Source organism: Ursus arctos, unplaced genomic scaffold (assembly GCF_023065955.2).
Source record: "Ursus arctos isolate Adak ecotype North America unplaced genomic scaffold, UrsArc2.0 scaffold_28, whole genome shotgun sequence".
Classification (NCBI taxonomy): Eukaryota; Metazoa; Chordata; class Mammalia; order Carnivora; family Ursidae; genus Ursus; species Ursus arctos.
Window position 1 is genome coordinate 18,234,369 of NW_026622963.1, and position 17,626 is coordinate 18,251,994.

General features: G+C 43.7%; 1 protein-coding gene across 1 annotated transcript in view; it reads left to right on the forward strand.

Moving 5' to 3' along the window:
* OTUD7A (OTU deubiquitinase 7A) overlaps positions 1-17,626 on the forward strand; it is a 373,519-nt gene that overhangs the window by 323,147 nt on the left and 32,746 nt on the right. Inside the window, exon 10 of the mRNA XM_048221216.2 lies at positions 17,357-17,484. Coding sequence (XP_048077173.1) covers positions 17,357-17,484 — 128 coding nt within the window. The remainder of the gene's footprint in view (positions 1-17,356; positions 17,485-17,626) is intronic.

A 17,626-nucleotide genomic window follows, 5' to 3' on the forward strand; every position in this document is an offset into this window, starting at 1 on the left:
GTCCATTTGATCAGACCACAGCAAGGAAATGTTCTTCAGGATGGTGTCCAAGCCCTCATGGCTAGCTTCTCCTGAATTTTTAATGGTTCCGAGAGCTTGAATCCTGCCCCCATGGCACTTCCCATGCCAGAGCTCAGAGTTTTCTGTCCTGATGCCTGTAGCCCACAGGGCCACAATTGGGCTCTGGTTGGTCACCTGGATCCCACAGTAACAGGTAAATCTCTGAAGGAGGTGAAGAGCTGCTAGAAAGAAGGCCATTTTTGTTCTGACATGTTACTTTTGTAAACGTGTGTGCTATGCATGAGACATCTGCTTTTAGTCTCTCTCACTGGGTCTTCCTACCTTTCCCTTCACTCTGGATCATTCTCATATAGTCAAGATAGCAGAGAATGCCAGTATGTTTCCTCCCTCCAGGAGAGGCCCCGTACCTCTGCATTTTGCCTCTGTCTCCCTGGGCAAAGGGAAGAGGTTTCCTTCCTCATGTTTTGCTGAGAGATGTGAGGCATGCCTGGGTTTTGAGGGCCTTAGAGACTGGTACCTGTTGTCTGCCCCGTGGCTCTGAAGGCTGAGGCTGGCCAGCTCCCAGGTCCTCAGAGCCATGGGGGGTTATGGGGACATAGAGCTATGCATGCTTACCAAGCACCAGGAGTGAACCCTGGGGCCTGAGATGGGCTGTCTTCAGAATGAGTCTACCTACAACAAGGGTAAACCCCAGAAGCCAGGCCAGAGGATGGTCACAAGCCATCAACTCAGGGTGCCACCACCTCTCTCCAGGGAACTGAGGGCAGAGACAGTCAGCTGTGGGGAGGCCTGAAGGCCACAAAAGCACTTCCATGGAAATGGGGTCAGCATTTGGACCTCCACCAAGCCCAGTGGCACCAAAAGAAGAGTCAAGAAGGACTTTGCCACCCTCCAGCCTCTCCTCTCTGGCTTGTGCCAACCCCACAGGGAGCCACAGAGGGTAGCCAGACAGTGAGGAGGCAGTGACATGAGAAACAGAGAACTGGCTGGGGCCTGGTAGCCCATGGAACAGAAGAGAAGTAACACAGAGAATTACAGATTTCATACTGAAGATAGGAGAGAGCTAGTCAAGAGAGAATGAGTTTGCAGGTGTGATGGTAATAACATAGACTAACGTGGCTTTCTTTGTGTTACCTCCCACACCTGGCTTATTTGGAAACCTGGTTCCCAGGGATGAGGGACAAGTGTAGCAGCTGCAGCAGCACTGGCCCTTCCCTCTGTCCTGCTCCCTGCCCAGCTCCTGGCCCCAGTACTGGCACAGACGGGGACAGACCCCATTCTGCTGCTCCCTGGCATGGACACTAGCCTGGTGTAATTTTTTAAATCTATTACTTTCCCAGAACACTACAAGGTTAAGTATCTGAAGAGGTTGGAAGGGACTGAAGGGTCAACTCAAGAATGAGCTTGACCCTCTTTCTTTCTTCTTCCTGCACAACTCATAGCGTCCAGCCCCCAGGCTCACTGGCAGAACCCCAGCAAGAAACCCAAGAGGCAGAGATGCATGTCCACTGCTTGCTCAAGGAGAAGGGTGTAGATCAGGTTAGCATCCATGCCGGGCAGGCTACCAGCCAGATAGCCACCATGAACAGGCTGCTTAAGGCTGATGCTCCAAAGTACATGATCACAGAGCAGGGCACCCTTGAAGACCCTAGGAAGGCAAGGTGGGTATGGGCTTCTGTTGAACTTCAAATGCACAAGAAAGACAGATGATGGCACTCACAGACATCAGCTCGGCAACCACAGTGAAGAGCCAAGACCCAGGCAGATGCAGGTGCTTCTGAGCAGGGCACACTTCTGAGCAGGGCACAACTGCAGGACAATTTCCCTCTGATGCTTGCAAATCAAAATGTAGCCATTTCTCCATGGCCAAAATAATAGAAATCAGATATTCTGTGCTGCTGCTGCTGCTGCTCCTCCAGAGACCCTCTGAGATACCACCTGAGAAAAGCGTCCCTCAGGGAAGGGATGCTGCTGGAGTTTTTATAGCCCTGTCTAACCATCACCATCATTGCCATCCTGTGGGTGTTCAAGCCTACATGGGGAGCAGGGGGAGAGGAATGCTCCCCAGAAGGAAGACAAGGAAGAAATAAGGAAATAACTCCACCCTAAGTCTGGTTGCTCATCATCCCCTTGCACGTGCCGCCCCATGCCATACCCACTCTGGGAAAAGAGGGTGTGCAATCAGAAGAACCTAGTTACTTGTTCTGAAAGGGATAAAAATCTCTTACAGCAATTAATTAGTGAAGGTCTCTGGGTACTTTATCTAGTTTCAGGGCAACTGTGAAAGGAGAGCAAGTAAAAGGGCCTTGCCTGGTGGGCCCTGACCAGAGACCCAGACTTAAATGCACTGCATTAGAGTCCCAAGCTGGGCATGTGATGTTGGGCATGTCTAACAAGCTCTCTGAGCCTCAGTTTTGCTCATCTGTAAAATGCACTTGCTAGTAACCTTCCTGCCCGGCAGTATCAGTTTTTGATGGTTGAATAGCAAATCACCCCAAAACCAAGTGGCTTTGAGCAGCATGCACCTGATTTACTCATATTCTGGAGGTCACTGGAATTGCCTGGTGCCACTTGTGGAGCTGAAGTCATCTGGCAGTTGGTCTCCATGGGGCTAGATAGTCCAAGATAGTCTCATATTACAGCTCTGAGGCTGAGAATTAGCTCTTCCTGGGCCTCTGTCCACATGGATTTTTATCTTTGAGGAGGTCCAGACTCCCTACAATACAGTCTCAGGGCAGGAAGAGAGGGCAGCCCCTGATTTGCTGGGGCTTCTCAAGCCTCTGAGTGTATCACTTTACTTTGGCCAAAGCAAGTCACATGGTCAAGCTGACCTCAAAGCAGAGAGGTAGGCTCCACCTTTGATGGGAGGAGGAGCAAAATCACATTGCAAAGGGACAAGTACACAGGAGTGGAAGGATCAATAGCCACTCAAGCATTCTGCTACATACTCAGGTGTTACTGGTATGGAGTGGAAATCACATTTGAAGGTGTTTGGAAAGAGGTACTTTTACAACAGTAAAAATAACATTTATTAAGACATTGTCACACTTATTCTGTAAGTTGTCCTATCTGCTGCCTATATAGTGTGTTGTAAAGGCCCATCCCAGATATCTGAAATGCAGTCCTTCTCCCTGACTTCCCACTGGCCCATCGACTGTCTGATATTCCACGCTTAGCAATTCCTTTCTTTTAGTCTTGAGGGCTTTGGGGCTTTTAGGAGTCTTGCTGATTGTAGAGAAAATCCCTTCTGTTAGTTTACACACCAAGGATACTACATTTTATACACTGTGGCCTGACCTCCAGAGCCTAGTCCTGTGGGAATTGTACACAAAAATGGCTTATTGGATTGTGCTGGGCACAGCTGAGGAGGAGAGAAAGGAAGGAATGAGAGTCTGCTGAGCACCTACCTGCCTTACACACATTATCCCCACTTTATAAATTAGGCCTTATGCCCCTTTATAAATTAGGAAACGAATGCTCAGAGAAATTAATTGACTTGCCTCCGATTTGTAATTGGGGGGGGGCGGCTAGAATACAGACCCAGACATGTCTGAATCACACCCCTGGGTTTTCCCAGAGCATATATGGTGACAAGCCTCAGTATCTTCTTAAGAAAGAGTGCACTTCAATTAGAACTTTTGAGTCCTGGCATTTCTGAATCTGTCTTTATTCTACTTCACCCTTGGTGGGTAGTTTAACTAGGTATAAAACTCTAAATTCGTGAGTTGAATAATGTCATCAAAGAAAAAGTCAGAAAGACATCCACTTCTTGGCATTTGGTTTAGGTTGGCAAATTTGAAATGAGAAACAATTATATGAAACCCAAAGATGAAATATATTCAACTTCTTTATCTTTACAAGCTCTGAAAAAGATTTACTCATTAGCTTAACCTGTATTAATTGCCTTCCACGTGCTGTGCATTTTTATGCACACAATCTCATCCTGCCGTCACAGTTAACCCTCTGAGATAAAGATTATAATCTTCATCTAACATATGAGGAAACTTGGATTCAGGATGGAAAAGGACTTGTCCAGGGTAGTGGTGACAGAGCTGTAGTTGAATCTCAGATCTTCTGTCTCTCAGGTCCCCTGCTTTTACCCCTGTCCCTTAGCTCAGAAGTCTATTTCCATTGTTATGGAGAATTGGATTCTTGCTGCCTAATCACCTTTAGTTCTGTGGGTAATGGAATAATGACTCTTCATTTTCTAGTCCAATTCCAGTTGTGTTTCAAGGGAATACCATTTGAATCCCAGCCCTTACTAACAATAGACTAAACCACCACCATTAGTTGTCTTGCTCTGTGAATGTACAGAAAGGCATTTTCCAGCTCAGCCTGAGTTTCCCTTTACTCATCTCTCAAATTTTGAAAACCTTTGTAAACATTAGAACAATAATGAATTACTGAGAGGAATTATCTTAAATGCATTTATAATGAATTATTACCAAACAATTTTCAACACAACCACTCTACTTTTGGGAGGCAGAGGCAAGGCATAAACCAGGATCTTCTCAGTTTTAAGAATATAATGCAAACCCCATCAGGGAAATGAAAAACCCACTACACATGTATTAGAAGGTTAAAAAGAAAATGTACTGACAATACCAAGTGCTGGTGAAAATGCAGAGCAAATGGAACTCTCATATACTGTTGGTGGCAATAGAAAATGGTACAACCACTCTCAAAAACAGTTTGACAGATTCTGATAAATTTTTTAAAGATTTTATTTATGTATTTGAGAGACAGCGAGCATGAGTGAGGGGGAGAGGGGGAAAGGGAGAGGGAGAAGCAGGTTCCCCACACTGATCAGGCAGCCCAATGTGGGGCTTGATCCCAGGACCCTGGAATCATGACCTGAGCCAAATGCAGACACTTAACCAACTGAGCCACCCAGGCACCCCTGACAGATTCTTATAAATTTAAACATACACTTGCTTTATGATCCAGCCATCCCACTCCTGAGTATTCACCCTAGAGCAGTGGTTCTCAGCCAGGGGTAATTCCCACCCAGGGATATTTGGCAAGGGCTAGAGATAATTTTGGTTGTCATAACTGTAGGGTAGGCTAGGTACCACTAGAATCTAATGGGTAGAAGCCAAGAATACTGCTAAGCACTCTAAAATTCACAGGACAGCCACTCAAAAGAAAGAATTATCTAGTCTAGACTTTCAGTAGTGCCAAGATTGAGAAAATCTGCCCCCCAAAAAATGAAAATATGTTCACATAAAAATCTATATAAAATATCTATAGCAGTTCTATTCATAATTGTCAAAACTGGAAACAACTAAAATGTCCTTTAATAAATTAGGGTACATTAATATTATTGGATACTACTCATTGATTAAAAAAACTGATACACACAACAACTTTTATGAAACTCACAGGCATTCTGCTGAATGAAAAAAATCAAATCTCAAAAAGTTATATAATGTAGGTATGATTCCATTTATTCTTTTAACATTTTATTTATTCAAGAGAGAGAGCGCATAAAGAGAGCACAAGCAGGGGAGGGGCCAGAGGGAGAGGGAGAAGCAAGCTCCCCGCTGAGCAGGGAGCCTGATGCGGGCTCAATCCCAGGACCCCAGGATCACGATCTAAGCCAAAAGAAGATGCTTAACCGACTGAGTCACCCAGGCACCCTGTATGATTCCATTTCTATGACATTATTCAAAAAACAAATTGTCATGATGGGGAACAGATGAGTGGTTCATTTATTTGCATATAGATGTCCAATTTTCCAATATCATTTCTTGAAAAAACTATTCTTTCATCATTGAAATCCTTTAACCTTTGTCAAAAATTAACTGGTATTTTTTTTGTAGGTATTTTTTTCTGCATTCTCCATTATTTTCCATTGAAATATGTGTCCATCTTTCGACAATATCACACTTCTGATCAGTGTTGCTTTATAGTAAGTCTTTAAATTGGGTAACATCATTCCTCCAACTTTCTTCTTTTTTAGTATTTCTAGTTTGTGGTTGTTTTGTTTCTTTGTTTTTGCTTTCCCATATAAATTTGTAGAATCAGCTTATCTGTATCTGAAAAATATCCTGCTGGGAGTGTGATTAACATGACATTAAATCTATATATGAATTCGGGGAAGATTAAAATCTTTACAATCTTGAGTCTTCTAACACAACTTTTTCCATGGTGTTGGAGTGACACAGTGTGTCTCTCCACTTATTTAGATCTTTTTTTATTTGTTTCACCAGCATTTTATAGTTTTCAACATATACGTCCTACATGTGTTTTATTAAATTTATACCTTGAGGGTCACCTGGATGGCTCAGTCAATTAAGCATGCGACTCTTGATTTTGGCTCACATCCTGATCTCATGGTCATGGGACTGAGTCCCCAAGTTGGGCTGCATGCTGGGCAGGGAGCCCACTTGAGATTGTCTTTCTCCCCTACCTCTCTCTCTGCCCCTACCCCAACTCATGCATGCACTTGCTCTCTCTCACCCTCTCTCTCTCTAAAATAAATAAATAAATCTTAAAAATATTAGACCTGAGTAATTCATTTGGAGCTACTGTAAATGATGTGTGTGTGTGTGTGTGTGTGTGTGTGTGTGTGTGTGTGTGTGTGTTTTAATTTGGGTTTCCAGTTTTACGTTGCTACTTACTGAGGTATAATTGATTTTTGTGTTGGCTTTGTATCCTGTGATATTACTACACTCATTTATTACATCTATGAGTTTTTTTGGCAGATTCCTTCAGATTTTCTACATAGACCTTCATATCATCTGTGAGTAGGGATAGTTTTCTTTCTTCCTTTCCAAATTGTATGCCTTTGTTTTTCTTGACTTATTGCACTAGTTAGGACTTCTAGTACAATGTTGAATTGGCATGGTAAGCGAAGACATCCTCTCCAGTCTTAGTCAGAAATCTTTCATTAATATGATGCTAATGCAGGTTTTTAGTAGGTATCTTTTATCAGGTTGAGGAAGTTTCCTTCTATTCTTTTTGTTAAGAGTTTCTATCATTAATTAATGTTGAATTTTATCAAACAAATTTTCTACATCAGTTAATATCAGGTAGAGGTTTTTCCTCTTTATTTAATGTTAATTAATTAATATCATGGGTGACCTTGAATGATATTTGAGTATTGAACCAGCCTTGCATTCCAGAGATGAACTCTTAGTGTTTTGAACTTTTTTTTCTCATTCAATTTGGCAATAATATAATGAGGATTTTTGCATCTGTGGCCATAGAGATTATTGGAATATAGTTTTCTTTTTATATACTACTGTCTTTGTCTAGCTTTGGAGGAAGGCTGGTCTCATAGAATACATTGGGAAGCATTAACCTCTTCTATTTTCTAGAAGAGATTTTGCAGAACTAGAGATATTTCTTCTTTAAATGTTTGGAGAATTCACCAGTGAATCAATCTGCAACCAAAAATTTCTTTTTCAATAGGCTATTAATGATAAATTCAATTTACTTAATAATTATAGAAAGTAGAAATAAGTGATTTTGAGCAGCTTCTTTTTGAGAAATGTTTCATTTCACGTAAGTTGTTGAATTTATGTGCATAGCATTGTTAGTAATATTCATTTTGTAACTTATTAATAATGTCTATGGGGATCATTAGTGACATTCCCTCACTCTTTCCAAATTCAGCAGTTAAGTGTTTTTCTCTTTTTACTTTGTCAGCCTTGCTAAAGTTTTATCAATTTTGTTGATCTTTTAAAAGGACCAGTTTTGATTTAATTGGTTACTGTTTTTTAGTTCTCAGTTTCATTGATTTCTGCTCTTTAGTGTTTCCTTCCTTCTGCTTCTTTGGGTTTATTTTGCTCTAATTTCTCTACTTTATTCAGGTGGGCACTTAGATTATTGATTTGAGAACTTTCTTTTTTGTGACATACGCATTTAAAAGCTATAAATTTCCCTCTACACACTGATTAGGTGCACACAACAACTTTTGATATGTTGGATTTCTATTTTTAATCTGCTTAAAATATTTTCTAGTTTTCCTTAAGAATTTCTCTTTGACCACTGAATTATTTAAAAGTGTATTATGTAACAGATTTTTGTTATCTTCCTTTACCTATTCTAGTTTAATTCATTATGGCCTATTAACATAATTGGTGTGATTTAAATTATTTTAAATTTGTCAAAGTTTGTTCAGAGGTGAGTTTATGGTCTAACTTTGTAAATATTCCATGTGCTTTCTACAAGGATGTGTATTTTGTTCTTGTTGGGCTGTGGTTGTAAAAATGTCAGCTCAGTTTTCAAAGGCTTTGCTGTCCTATTCAGCCACATTACTCAGTCTGTGACCTGGGTATGATCTATTCAATCAGTCCTCAGAACTTTTGGTTTACTAATTAGAACCAAAAATATACATGTACAGCTCAGGGGTGTGGGGAGGGGAGTCCAAGAATTCATAAACAACCTCATGGAGCTGTTTTCTCAAGTTCTCCCTTTCCATGATCTTCCTGGTACTTTTTGTTTCCCTAGGACTCTATTTTCTATCCTCCAGCCAATTAGAATTCTACAGCCTTAGTTACAGCACTCTGCCACATGGTTCCATGGCTGTACTTGCATCCTGGGCTGGGCCAGATAGCCAGAGGAAAGAGAGGGGAAAATACTAAACAAAATGGGGTTCACCCCTGCGTACCCTCTTGGCATCACAGCTCCACTGATTGGTGAGGAAGGTTCCTCTCTTTCAGATTTATGGATCCCAGTGACTTCTGCTGTGGCCTCTGCCACCACCTACAAGAGACTTTTGAAAGTTGGAGCATGAGAGAAAGGAGAGAAGAAAAAATGGGATTTCTATGCTTTACTTGAGCTTTAGGAGTTCCCAGTCCTCACTCCCAAACTAGAGGGCATCTTCTGCCCCTTCACCAGTGCTCACTTGTGGGTTTCAGGATATGTTGTATTCACCTCTGGCAACACCAGAGGGTGTAAAAAAAAATGTAAGTTCAATTTTCTTCCCCAATACACCTGCTACTGTTTACTTTCCAGAAACTTCCGATAACTCCTCCATGCATTGTATCCAGGTGGGAGGGTTGTGTTCAGGAGGAGAGAAGGGGTGGAGTGTTCTTACTTGATCTGCATAGCAGCAAGAATCAGACACAAAGTGGTAGACTAGAGATTTGGATGTGACAGATGAATCAGGAGTTCTAGATCAACAGAGCAGGTGGGGTAGACAAGGTAGGCTGAGAGGGGCCTTGGCAACCTGTGTCCTCACTGCTCCTCACCTGCATCCCCCCTCCATACCCACACATCAGAAGACATTCCTACCAAGTTTAGCAGTTGAGCATTTATTAATCCTAATCCTGCCAGATCCATTGTGACAAGTTATATGAATTTGGCAAAGATTCAGTTGTGCTCCAACACTTATTGGGGGTATGTAGACTGTGCCAAGAGTTTTACATGTTCATATTGTATCAAAACTAATCTAATGAATGATGGGGCTGTCCATGCAGGAATTCCCTTTGATGTGCTTGGTCTTCCTCACTCGGAGACCATTAGGAAGGGCAGCTCCCTTGAACTGATGTTTGCATTCAGAAGGCAATGCTCTTGTTCTGGAACATCTTTGACTCCCCAAGGTAACTTATGCACCAAATTCTCCCCTAAAGTTTGATGTGTTTTTTTGGAATCTCAGCAAAAACTCAGAAGCTCCAAAATGCCTTTCTGATTCAAAGTTTGGGAAGTCATAACCCTGAAGGCATAGATTTCTAGGTGCTGCTATTTTCATTCTGTTTACTTGCATGTCAGTAATGGACTGATCATGAAAGGGATTCAGCTATTTTTGTGTGGGAAGTGGTCTATGGGTTAGGAAAAGGAGGAATGTGTTTATAATCCTTTCAAAGCTAACTTTCTCAAAGGATATATTTATTTTATTGTGCTTTAAACTCTTCAGTGCCATGGGTTGTGTCTGTGACCCCACATCCCAGAGGATTGGGGGAGAGGGCACCTCTGCATTTGTCTCTTTAAATTACTGCTTGTTTGTGCTCTGCCCAGAGAAATGTTGCACTGCTGTGCACATCTCCCTATCCTGAGCCCCTGACTCATCCAGGGCTCACATATGTTTTATATTGTCTCCTCCTTCAGACTGCAATATTCTGATGGCCAGCCAAACCCAATGGTTCTTTTTGATTCTCTTCCAAACCCAGCTCAGGGCTGGGCACCTGTTGCTATGCTATATGTACATACAGAGCTGGACCTAGGACCAGCAGACATAGAGCTGACCATTTCTGCTTCCTCACACACCCTGGGGAGATGTTCCTGCCCAGGTCCTGTGACACCAGCACCCAGACCTGACCCATTAGAAGGCAGGGAGCAAAGGCCATCGCCCTCATGGGCCCAGTGCTCACCCCTTTGACTGGCAGGCTGGGAGCCAGAGTAGGGAGCTGTGGCCTTCCCAAAGGATCTGGATTTCCTAGGAATTGAGGAAGGACAGCATTGTCAGGCAGGAATTAGAGCCATGTCATCTACTGAACACACTTATGTGTTACATTATGTTATGTGTCAGGCAGGGCTGTGAAATGTCATTAGCATAGCCAATGACAGATCCAAAAGCTGAGATTCAGAAAATTAGGTCAGTTCCCAAAGTCCCACAACCCACAAAAGAGAGCCAGAATCCAAACTTAGAACTGACCAAAAACATAAACCCACGCTCTTAACAAATGGAAAACAGGTATGAAAAGCAGGAATTAACAACTTACCTTGAAATTTGTGATAAAAATAACTTCTGTTCTTTAACCTTTTATAAAAGAAAAGCTTACTCGTTCTCTGTTTGGTGAGACAGGTTAAATGAAGGCTGATAGGCTCTTAAAGCAGGGAGAAAAAGAGAAACAGAAAAGGGGGCCAGTTCGAGGACCCCTGGGCAGCCCCCACAGGCCATCTTGTGTCCTGGTTCCCCACTTCTCTTCAGTGTTTCCCATTCTGCTTTCCCTCTGAAGTTGTTTCCACAATTTCATTGCTATGTTTATGTAATTTTGTAGTGTATTTACTGCATTTCTTCTTTATTGGCCTTTTTCAGAAATACATAGAATCTTAAATGAATTCATGTTGCACAGTCTCAGAGATAGGAACTTGAGTCTTTTAAGGAAAAATAAGTAGTGTTTTCTCCTGCAAGGGGCCCACACCCCAGTCTGGCACTCCAAGACCAGGGGCTGGCCTCTTATTGGACAAAAAGCTTTCTTGTGAGTATTCCTTACAGTTCTCTGACTTCTACCAGCAAACCAAGCTGGAAAAGCATTTTTTCAGCTAAGGAGTTCTCATGTTTGATGACGTAGAATCCAGGTCTAATTATTAAAGACTTTTCTAATTAGAAATAAGACCAAAGTCAACTCTTCAGCTATCGGGAACTTCCCTGATCTTCCTGTCTAAAGAAATTTATCATTTTTTTTATCATTGAGTTTATTAATACCTGGTAGTTTCTTATTTGATCATCTTTTAATTGAGTGTTTCCACCCCTAGACCTGCATACGTGTGCACACATGTACGCATACATACACACACGTGCACACACACACACACACACACATGCCCATGCTGGTGCTACACCTGTCACAGATACTCAGTAAATATTTGTCACATGACTGACCCCAGCTTATTGATTCCAGTGAATAAGATGAGTCCTCACCCCCAAGCCACCTGGCTGCTGTTGAGAAGCTCCTGTCAGAGCCCAAGACCCACTTGGCCCCTTCAGAGTGCCAGGAATGCCCACCATTCTTCATTCTTAGCTTCCCAGGCCATAGCTCTTAGCAGAGCCCCTGCTGCCTACACTGTGCCATAGGAAATCTCTTGAAAGGATGCTCTCTAGTCAGACACAGTCCTTGGCCAGGTGCAAAGGCCCAGAGCAGGTACAGGCTGGCCTCAGCTCTGCTCAGGACCCTGGCTCCTAATCTCCAACCCCCTAAGTCTACATGCCAATTCATCAGTGGTGTTGTCATGGCTCTGAGCCCTGCCTGGGGGAGGAGCTTGAGACCCACCACTCAGAAATGCAGCTGGTGACACATGCATGAGGAGTGCTGTGCCACTGTGAGAGGGGGAAGGACCCTACCTACTGTGCTAGAAGCATCTCTGAGATGCACCATTAAGAGGGAAAAGTAGGGGTCAAAAAAGCAAGTGTAATGCCCTTACACCTAGAGATGGAGGAGGGTATATGTGTGTGTATAGAATCTAATATCTTGATCTTATATCTTTAAATGGAAGGGTACACCAAAAACCAATAACTATGTCACCATAGATGGGGCGACTATACAACTTACATCCAAACTGGTGCATTGGGCAGGGTTGGGGGAGGGTACCAACCACTCTGGATGCATAAAGCAGGACTTTCCTGAGCAAAATGGGAGTTGTGATCATGCCACCTAGGGGAGGGGACACAAGGAGAATCCTAGGAGGCCTTTGCCCAAGCTGCCCCTTTGTGTGGCCTGGTGACTGCCCTTGGGTAAGACCCTGCCAATCGCCCAAATTGGCTTCCTTTCCATGACATGGGCTCTTGCTGGGTGGTCTCCAAGGGTTGTGGCTGCCATTTAAGCCAGGGCATCCACAAATCTGCCCTATACTTTTGACTCCTGCCACCATCCTCCGTGACCTGGGATACCATCTGGACCTCACTCCACTGTCTTTGCTTCTTGCCTACCTGAAGGAAGCTCCCAGCCTGGCCTCTGCCCTGGTCACCTTTCACCCCATCTTCCCCAGGGGGTTTTCACTACGTGGATGGTGTGGCCTTATTCTCAGAACTTCTCTCACCCTGAGTAACGTTGCAGAAGAGGGTGATGAGTGCATGCGTGTTATGTCACAGAACACATTAGGAAGTTGTTGGGGGCATGCACAGTCTCTTTGAGGATGAAATAGTTATATTTGCATGTTAGTCTTCTTACCAGTAAACACCAATTTTAGGGATTTTTATGTGTCTTTTCCCAAAGGCCAGATTCTGTTTACAGTCCCAGGTCTAACATTTGCTCAGTGAGCTCACAGGAAGATGATGTTAAGCCTCTGGGTAAGAAGTGGAAGAGGATTTTCAAGATTGGCTTCACTAAAGCTGATTTCTGCCTGTGGGCTCAATCACAGTAATTCACATGGGCAGGTCACAGTTCCAAAATCTCATCCCAGAAATGATCCCATTTGCCCATCAGAATAGCCTGAGGAGTTGCTGAGCCAATGTTCTCGGCCTGAGTTCAACAGAACAGGATCAGATACCAAGGTTCCAGAAGCACTGGGGCATGGCTGTGGTGTTGAGGAGTAAGTGCAGAACCAGCACCCACCCCAGTTCAAACATGGTCCCTTAAACGTGTAAGCAAGCAGCTAGAAGCAAGGAGGGAAGGACATTATGGTTCTCAAGCTGCCCCTAGGGTGTATCTGGGACCTTCTCCGATACCTTCTGGGTCACAGAAGGGTCATAGTTGATCTTCAGCTCTCATGATCAACCCCACAACTGGTGTGGAGAAAGTTAACTGTGCTCCAGGCTCTCCTCCATCACCCTCTCCCAACTCTGTGCTCTAGCCCTGGCACAGAACCAGGGATGGACAGGCAGATGAGTGGGTGGGTGGGTGGATGGATGGACAAGTGAATGGGTAGATGGATGGAAGAATGGTTGGTGGATAGATGGATGGATGTATATGTGTATGGACAAGTGGGTGGATGGACAGATGGATGAATGTGTGTGGATGGATGGATGGATGGATGGATAAACAGACAGATGGAGGGGAAGATCTTACTTGAGGGCCTCTGCAGTGCCTTTTACCATTCCAGCATGTAGTAAGTGCTCAGTAAATATTGGCTGGTTTTTCAGTTTGAAATACAATGGCTCTGCTTGAAATTTTGCATGAGCAGAATGCTGTGGCAGTACAGTGATGCCTCATACTTGCTCAGCTCTGCAGTGAAGCCCCTTCTGTGTGGCTATTTAGACACCAGAGTGTTCCATCATGGAGTGAAGGTGCAACTGAGAACCCAGGGCCGAGAGAGCTACCCCTCCCGTTCCCATTTCTTCTTCTCAGCATTAATATCTGATTCTCAGATGCCTCATCTCTTTCCAGTGCTGAGCTCTCCATCCACTGGATTAGGGAAGCAATAACACTCCACATTTCTAACTGAGATATTTTTCTCTCTGAGTATTCAGGCTGTAATTCTGTGTTCCCTCCTGTCCATGCTACGTATTATCTTGTTCAACTGTCCACTTGCTTGTGAGCACTTACTGTGTGACAGGGACAAGCAAGCAGCTTCTGGAAGCACTTGAACCTCACATACCCAGCAGCCTCCCTCTCAGCTGTGGCTGGATAGGATAATCACCTGGGATATTTTTAAAAGCACACCCACAAGCATTGTGTTTAGACTTGGCATGTGTATATGTATTTAAAACACTCCTCATCCACTTCTCTTCTCTTCCTGAAAAATTCACTACTAAAGCCGTATGGTGTGGCAAAGCAAGGTGAGCATCTGCAATGGGCAGGTGGGGGCGTTAGTAGGACCCAGAGGACCAAAGCCAGAGTGTCAGAGCCAGTAGGGTGAAGAGGACAACTTGGGGGCAGGGTGGCAGCAGAAGTGGGGAATTGCTTACATATGGGGGGATTGATCAAGTAAAGAAATACTTTAAGATTACTAGAAACCAGGTTTCTCACTGTTGGAGAAGGGAGGTATGAGTAGAATTAACATTAGGTTGTTAGTTTGGAATGGGAGATATCAGTGGACTCCAAGTTAATAGAGAGATGACAGATGAAAGTATCTGTGTATATGTGTGAGTGTACACACAAAACACACACGCCTTCGCTCCATTCACTGAGTCTAGAAGCACTGACATCCCGAGAGCGATGATTATAATTTGGCTTCTAAACACCATTATCCACTATTTTTAAAAAACAGAAACAAAAAACAACCCCTTGGAGAAATGGCTGAATCCAGGGCTGAGACAGACCAGGTACAAGATGAACCTGGATAAAGAAGATGTGGTCCATATATACAAGGGAATACTCCTCAGCCATCAGAAAGGATGAATACCCACCATTTGCATCAACATGGATGGAACTGGAGGGTACTATGCTAAGTGAAATAAGTCAAGCAGAGAAAGACAATTATCATATGATTTCGCTCCCATGTGGCATTTAAGAAACAAAACAGATGAACATAGGGGAAGGGAAGGAAAAATAAAATAATACCAGGAATACCAGGAAAAATAAAATAAGATGAAAATAGAGAGGGAGACAAACCATAAGAGACTCTTAACTTTAGGGAACAAACTGAAGGTTGCTGGAAGGGAGGTGGGTCGGGGGTTGGGGTATTAAGGAGGGCACATGATGTAATGAGCACTAGGTGTTACATGTCACTGATAAGTCACTAAATTCTACTTCTGAAATTAGTAATATGCTATATATTAATTAAATTGAATTTAAATTAAAAAAAAATTTTGAAAATGACCCTGAACCATGTTCTTGTTCAGAAGGCTAGGAAGCCCTCTGAAAAATGTTGGGGCTATATTACAAGGATACAGCTTGAATGAGCCCCACTAACCCCAGCAGGGCATATCTGAGCATCAAAATCATCACTAATGGATTATAACTCACTGAATAAAATAGAAACCAGGAATCCATAGTGATATCAATAAACGTATAAAGATTTGGTGAAGAGTAGAATATGTGCATAGATTTGAAATTCCTCCCCACAAAATGCTTATTAATGATGGAGGGGAAATGAGTAGCTCTGTAAAGGGAAGCCTGGCAGATGGTCCGAGGGGAGTTCCCCAAGTCAACATCACCAGTAATGGGACAGTGCAAAAGCCCAGGCCACCTGATAGGACACTGTGAGAAGGACACAGCATAATCCCTCTAATCACAGGAAATAGAGGAACCCAGACTAAGGATATGCTACAGAATACCAGGCCCATAGTCTTCAAAAGTCAAAGTCACGAAAGTCAAGGAACCCCTGAGAAATGTTCTAGACCAAAGGAGTCTAATGAGATACCATAGCCGAAAGCAGCGTGCTGGAGTCTTTGTAAAGAAGGCATTTCTGGGACAGTTGGCAGACTGTGACTGGGGTATGTCCTGGTGATTAGATCTATCAATGTCTTAGTGATTGGACATACCTTTGATTTTGATGACTGTGTTGTAGTTTTGTAGAAGAACGTTCTGTTCATATGATAACGCACCTAAACTTTTCCAAGATGCTGGATTTCGCATTGGCAGTTACTTTCAAATGATTCCAAACAAACAAAAAAAGTAATTTGTACTACATGCACAACTTTTTGTCATCTTTTGGTTGCTGTCAAGTATTTTTAAGTATAAAAGTAAGGCATTTTGAGTCAGCAAAAATAAGTAAACAAACAAACAAACCTAAAAAAAATAGGTACAATAACAAAAACAAAACTTCCCAGATCGTTGATGCTTTCCTGAAGAGTCACAGTTTTTGTTCTAGAAGTAATTCAAGCAGTTAGCTGTGGGCTATGAATGTACAGATGTTTCCCCAGGCCGCCCCACCCTGGATTCTCCAGCAGAGCCCCACTTGCTGGCTCTGGCCCCACCTGCTCCAGTCCTCACAGACCTCCCTCAGTCAATTCTGGGCATCCCCCAAGTGCTTAGGAACAAGTGCCACCTGAGGGTGTTGCGTCGGTGCTGCCACCTTGGCTGGCACCATGGGTGCTGTAGAGGCCCCATCAAGCTGTGAGCTCTGACTCCTGTCTCAATGGGCTCTTCCCTCGGGGTGGTCAGGTTGTTGAGGGACATCAAGGCTACAGTCTTCTGTCCAAATATCTGAGTTCTAAGTGAATGCATTTCTTGAAGCCAGCTCTCCCTGAGCCTCAGACATGAGTCAGGGGTGTGGGCTGTGGAAGGCCCAAGTAGCCTGGCTCAGAGTCACTCCCATTCTCCTCTGAGGATTGAAATCTAGGTAACCTTCTCACTGCCCTCTTCTGTTTTGGGGGGAGTGTTTCCTAGAAAGGCCCCAGATCTTTGAAGTCAGGGGCCCCACCAACCCACCTGACGTGCACAGGCACACCTGTACCCCTGATGGGTAAGGCTTCAGCTAGACCTGCTGGATATGGAATGAACCATCCCTCCTGCCCCCATTGCATCCTTGTTAAGTGCCCCCAGATAACGAGCCCCCATGTTGTCATGTGCTCTGGCTGGGCTGCCTCTGTTGCCAAGGGGACCTTGTCTTAAAGCTGGCCAGCAGCCATCACCAGAAGCTTCTCTCCCATTGTCTGCTGAGACCACTGCAGGGTGGGGTGGAGGAGCTGGGGTTTGTGTTTTTGCCATCAATGGGTGGCGTGGCAGGGAGGTGGACTCCGAGGACCTCAACAGGCAGGGTCCACGGAGGTAAGATCTGGATGGAAGGTATTGTCTTCAACATCCTCCACGCTAACACAGGCTTGCTTTACTTTGTCTCCTAGTGTGGACAACTCTGAGGACCCTGTGTATGAGAGTCTAGAGGAGTTCCATGTGTTTGTCCTCGCCCATATATTAAGAAGACCAATAGTTGTTGTAGCAGATACGATGTTGAGGGACTCAGGTGGAGAAGGTAAGTTTATACATTAATAAAACAGCCATGTATGATGCATGACCCAGAAAACATAACATCCCAATTAAGGAAGAGACAGCCTAATGTACAAGTTGAGACTCCCAGAAGGCCACAGAGCCTTATTCTGCATGGATGAAGATTG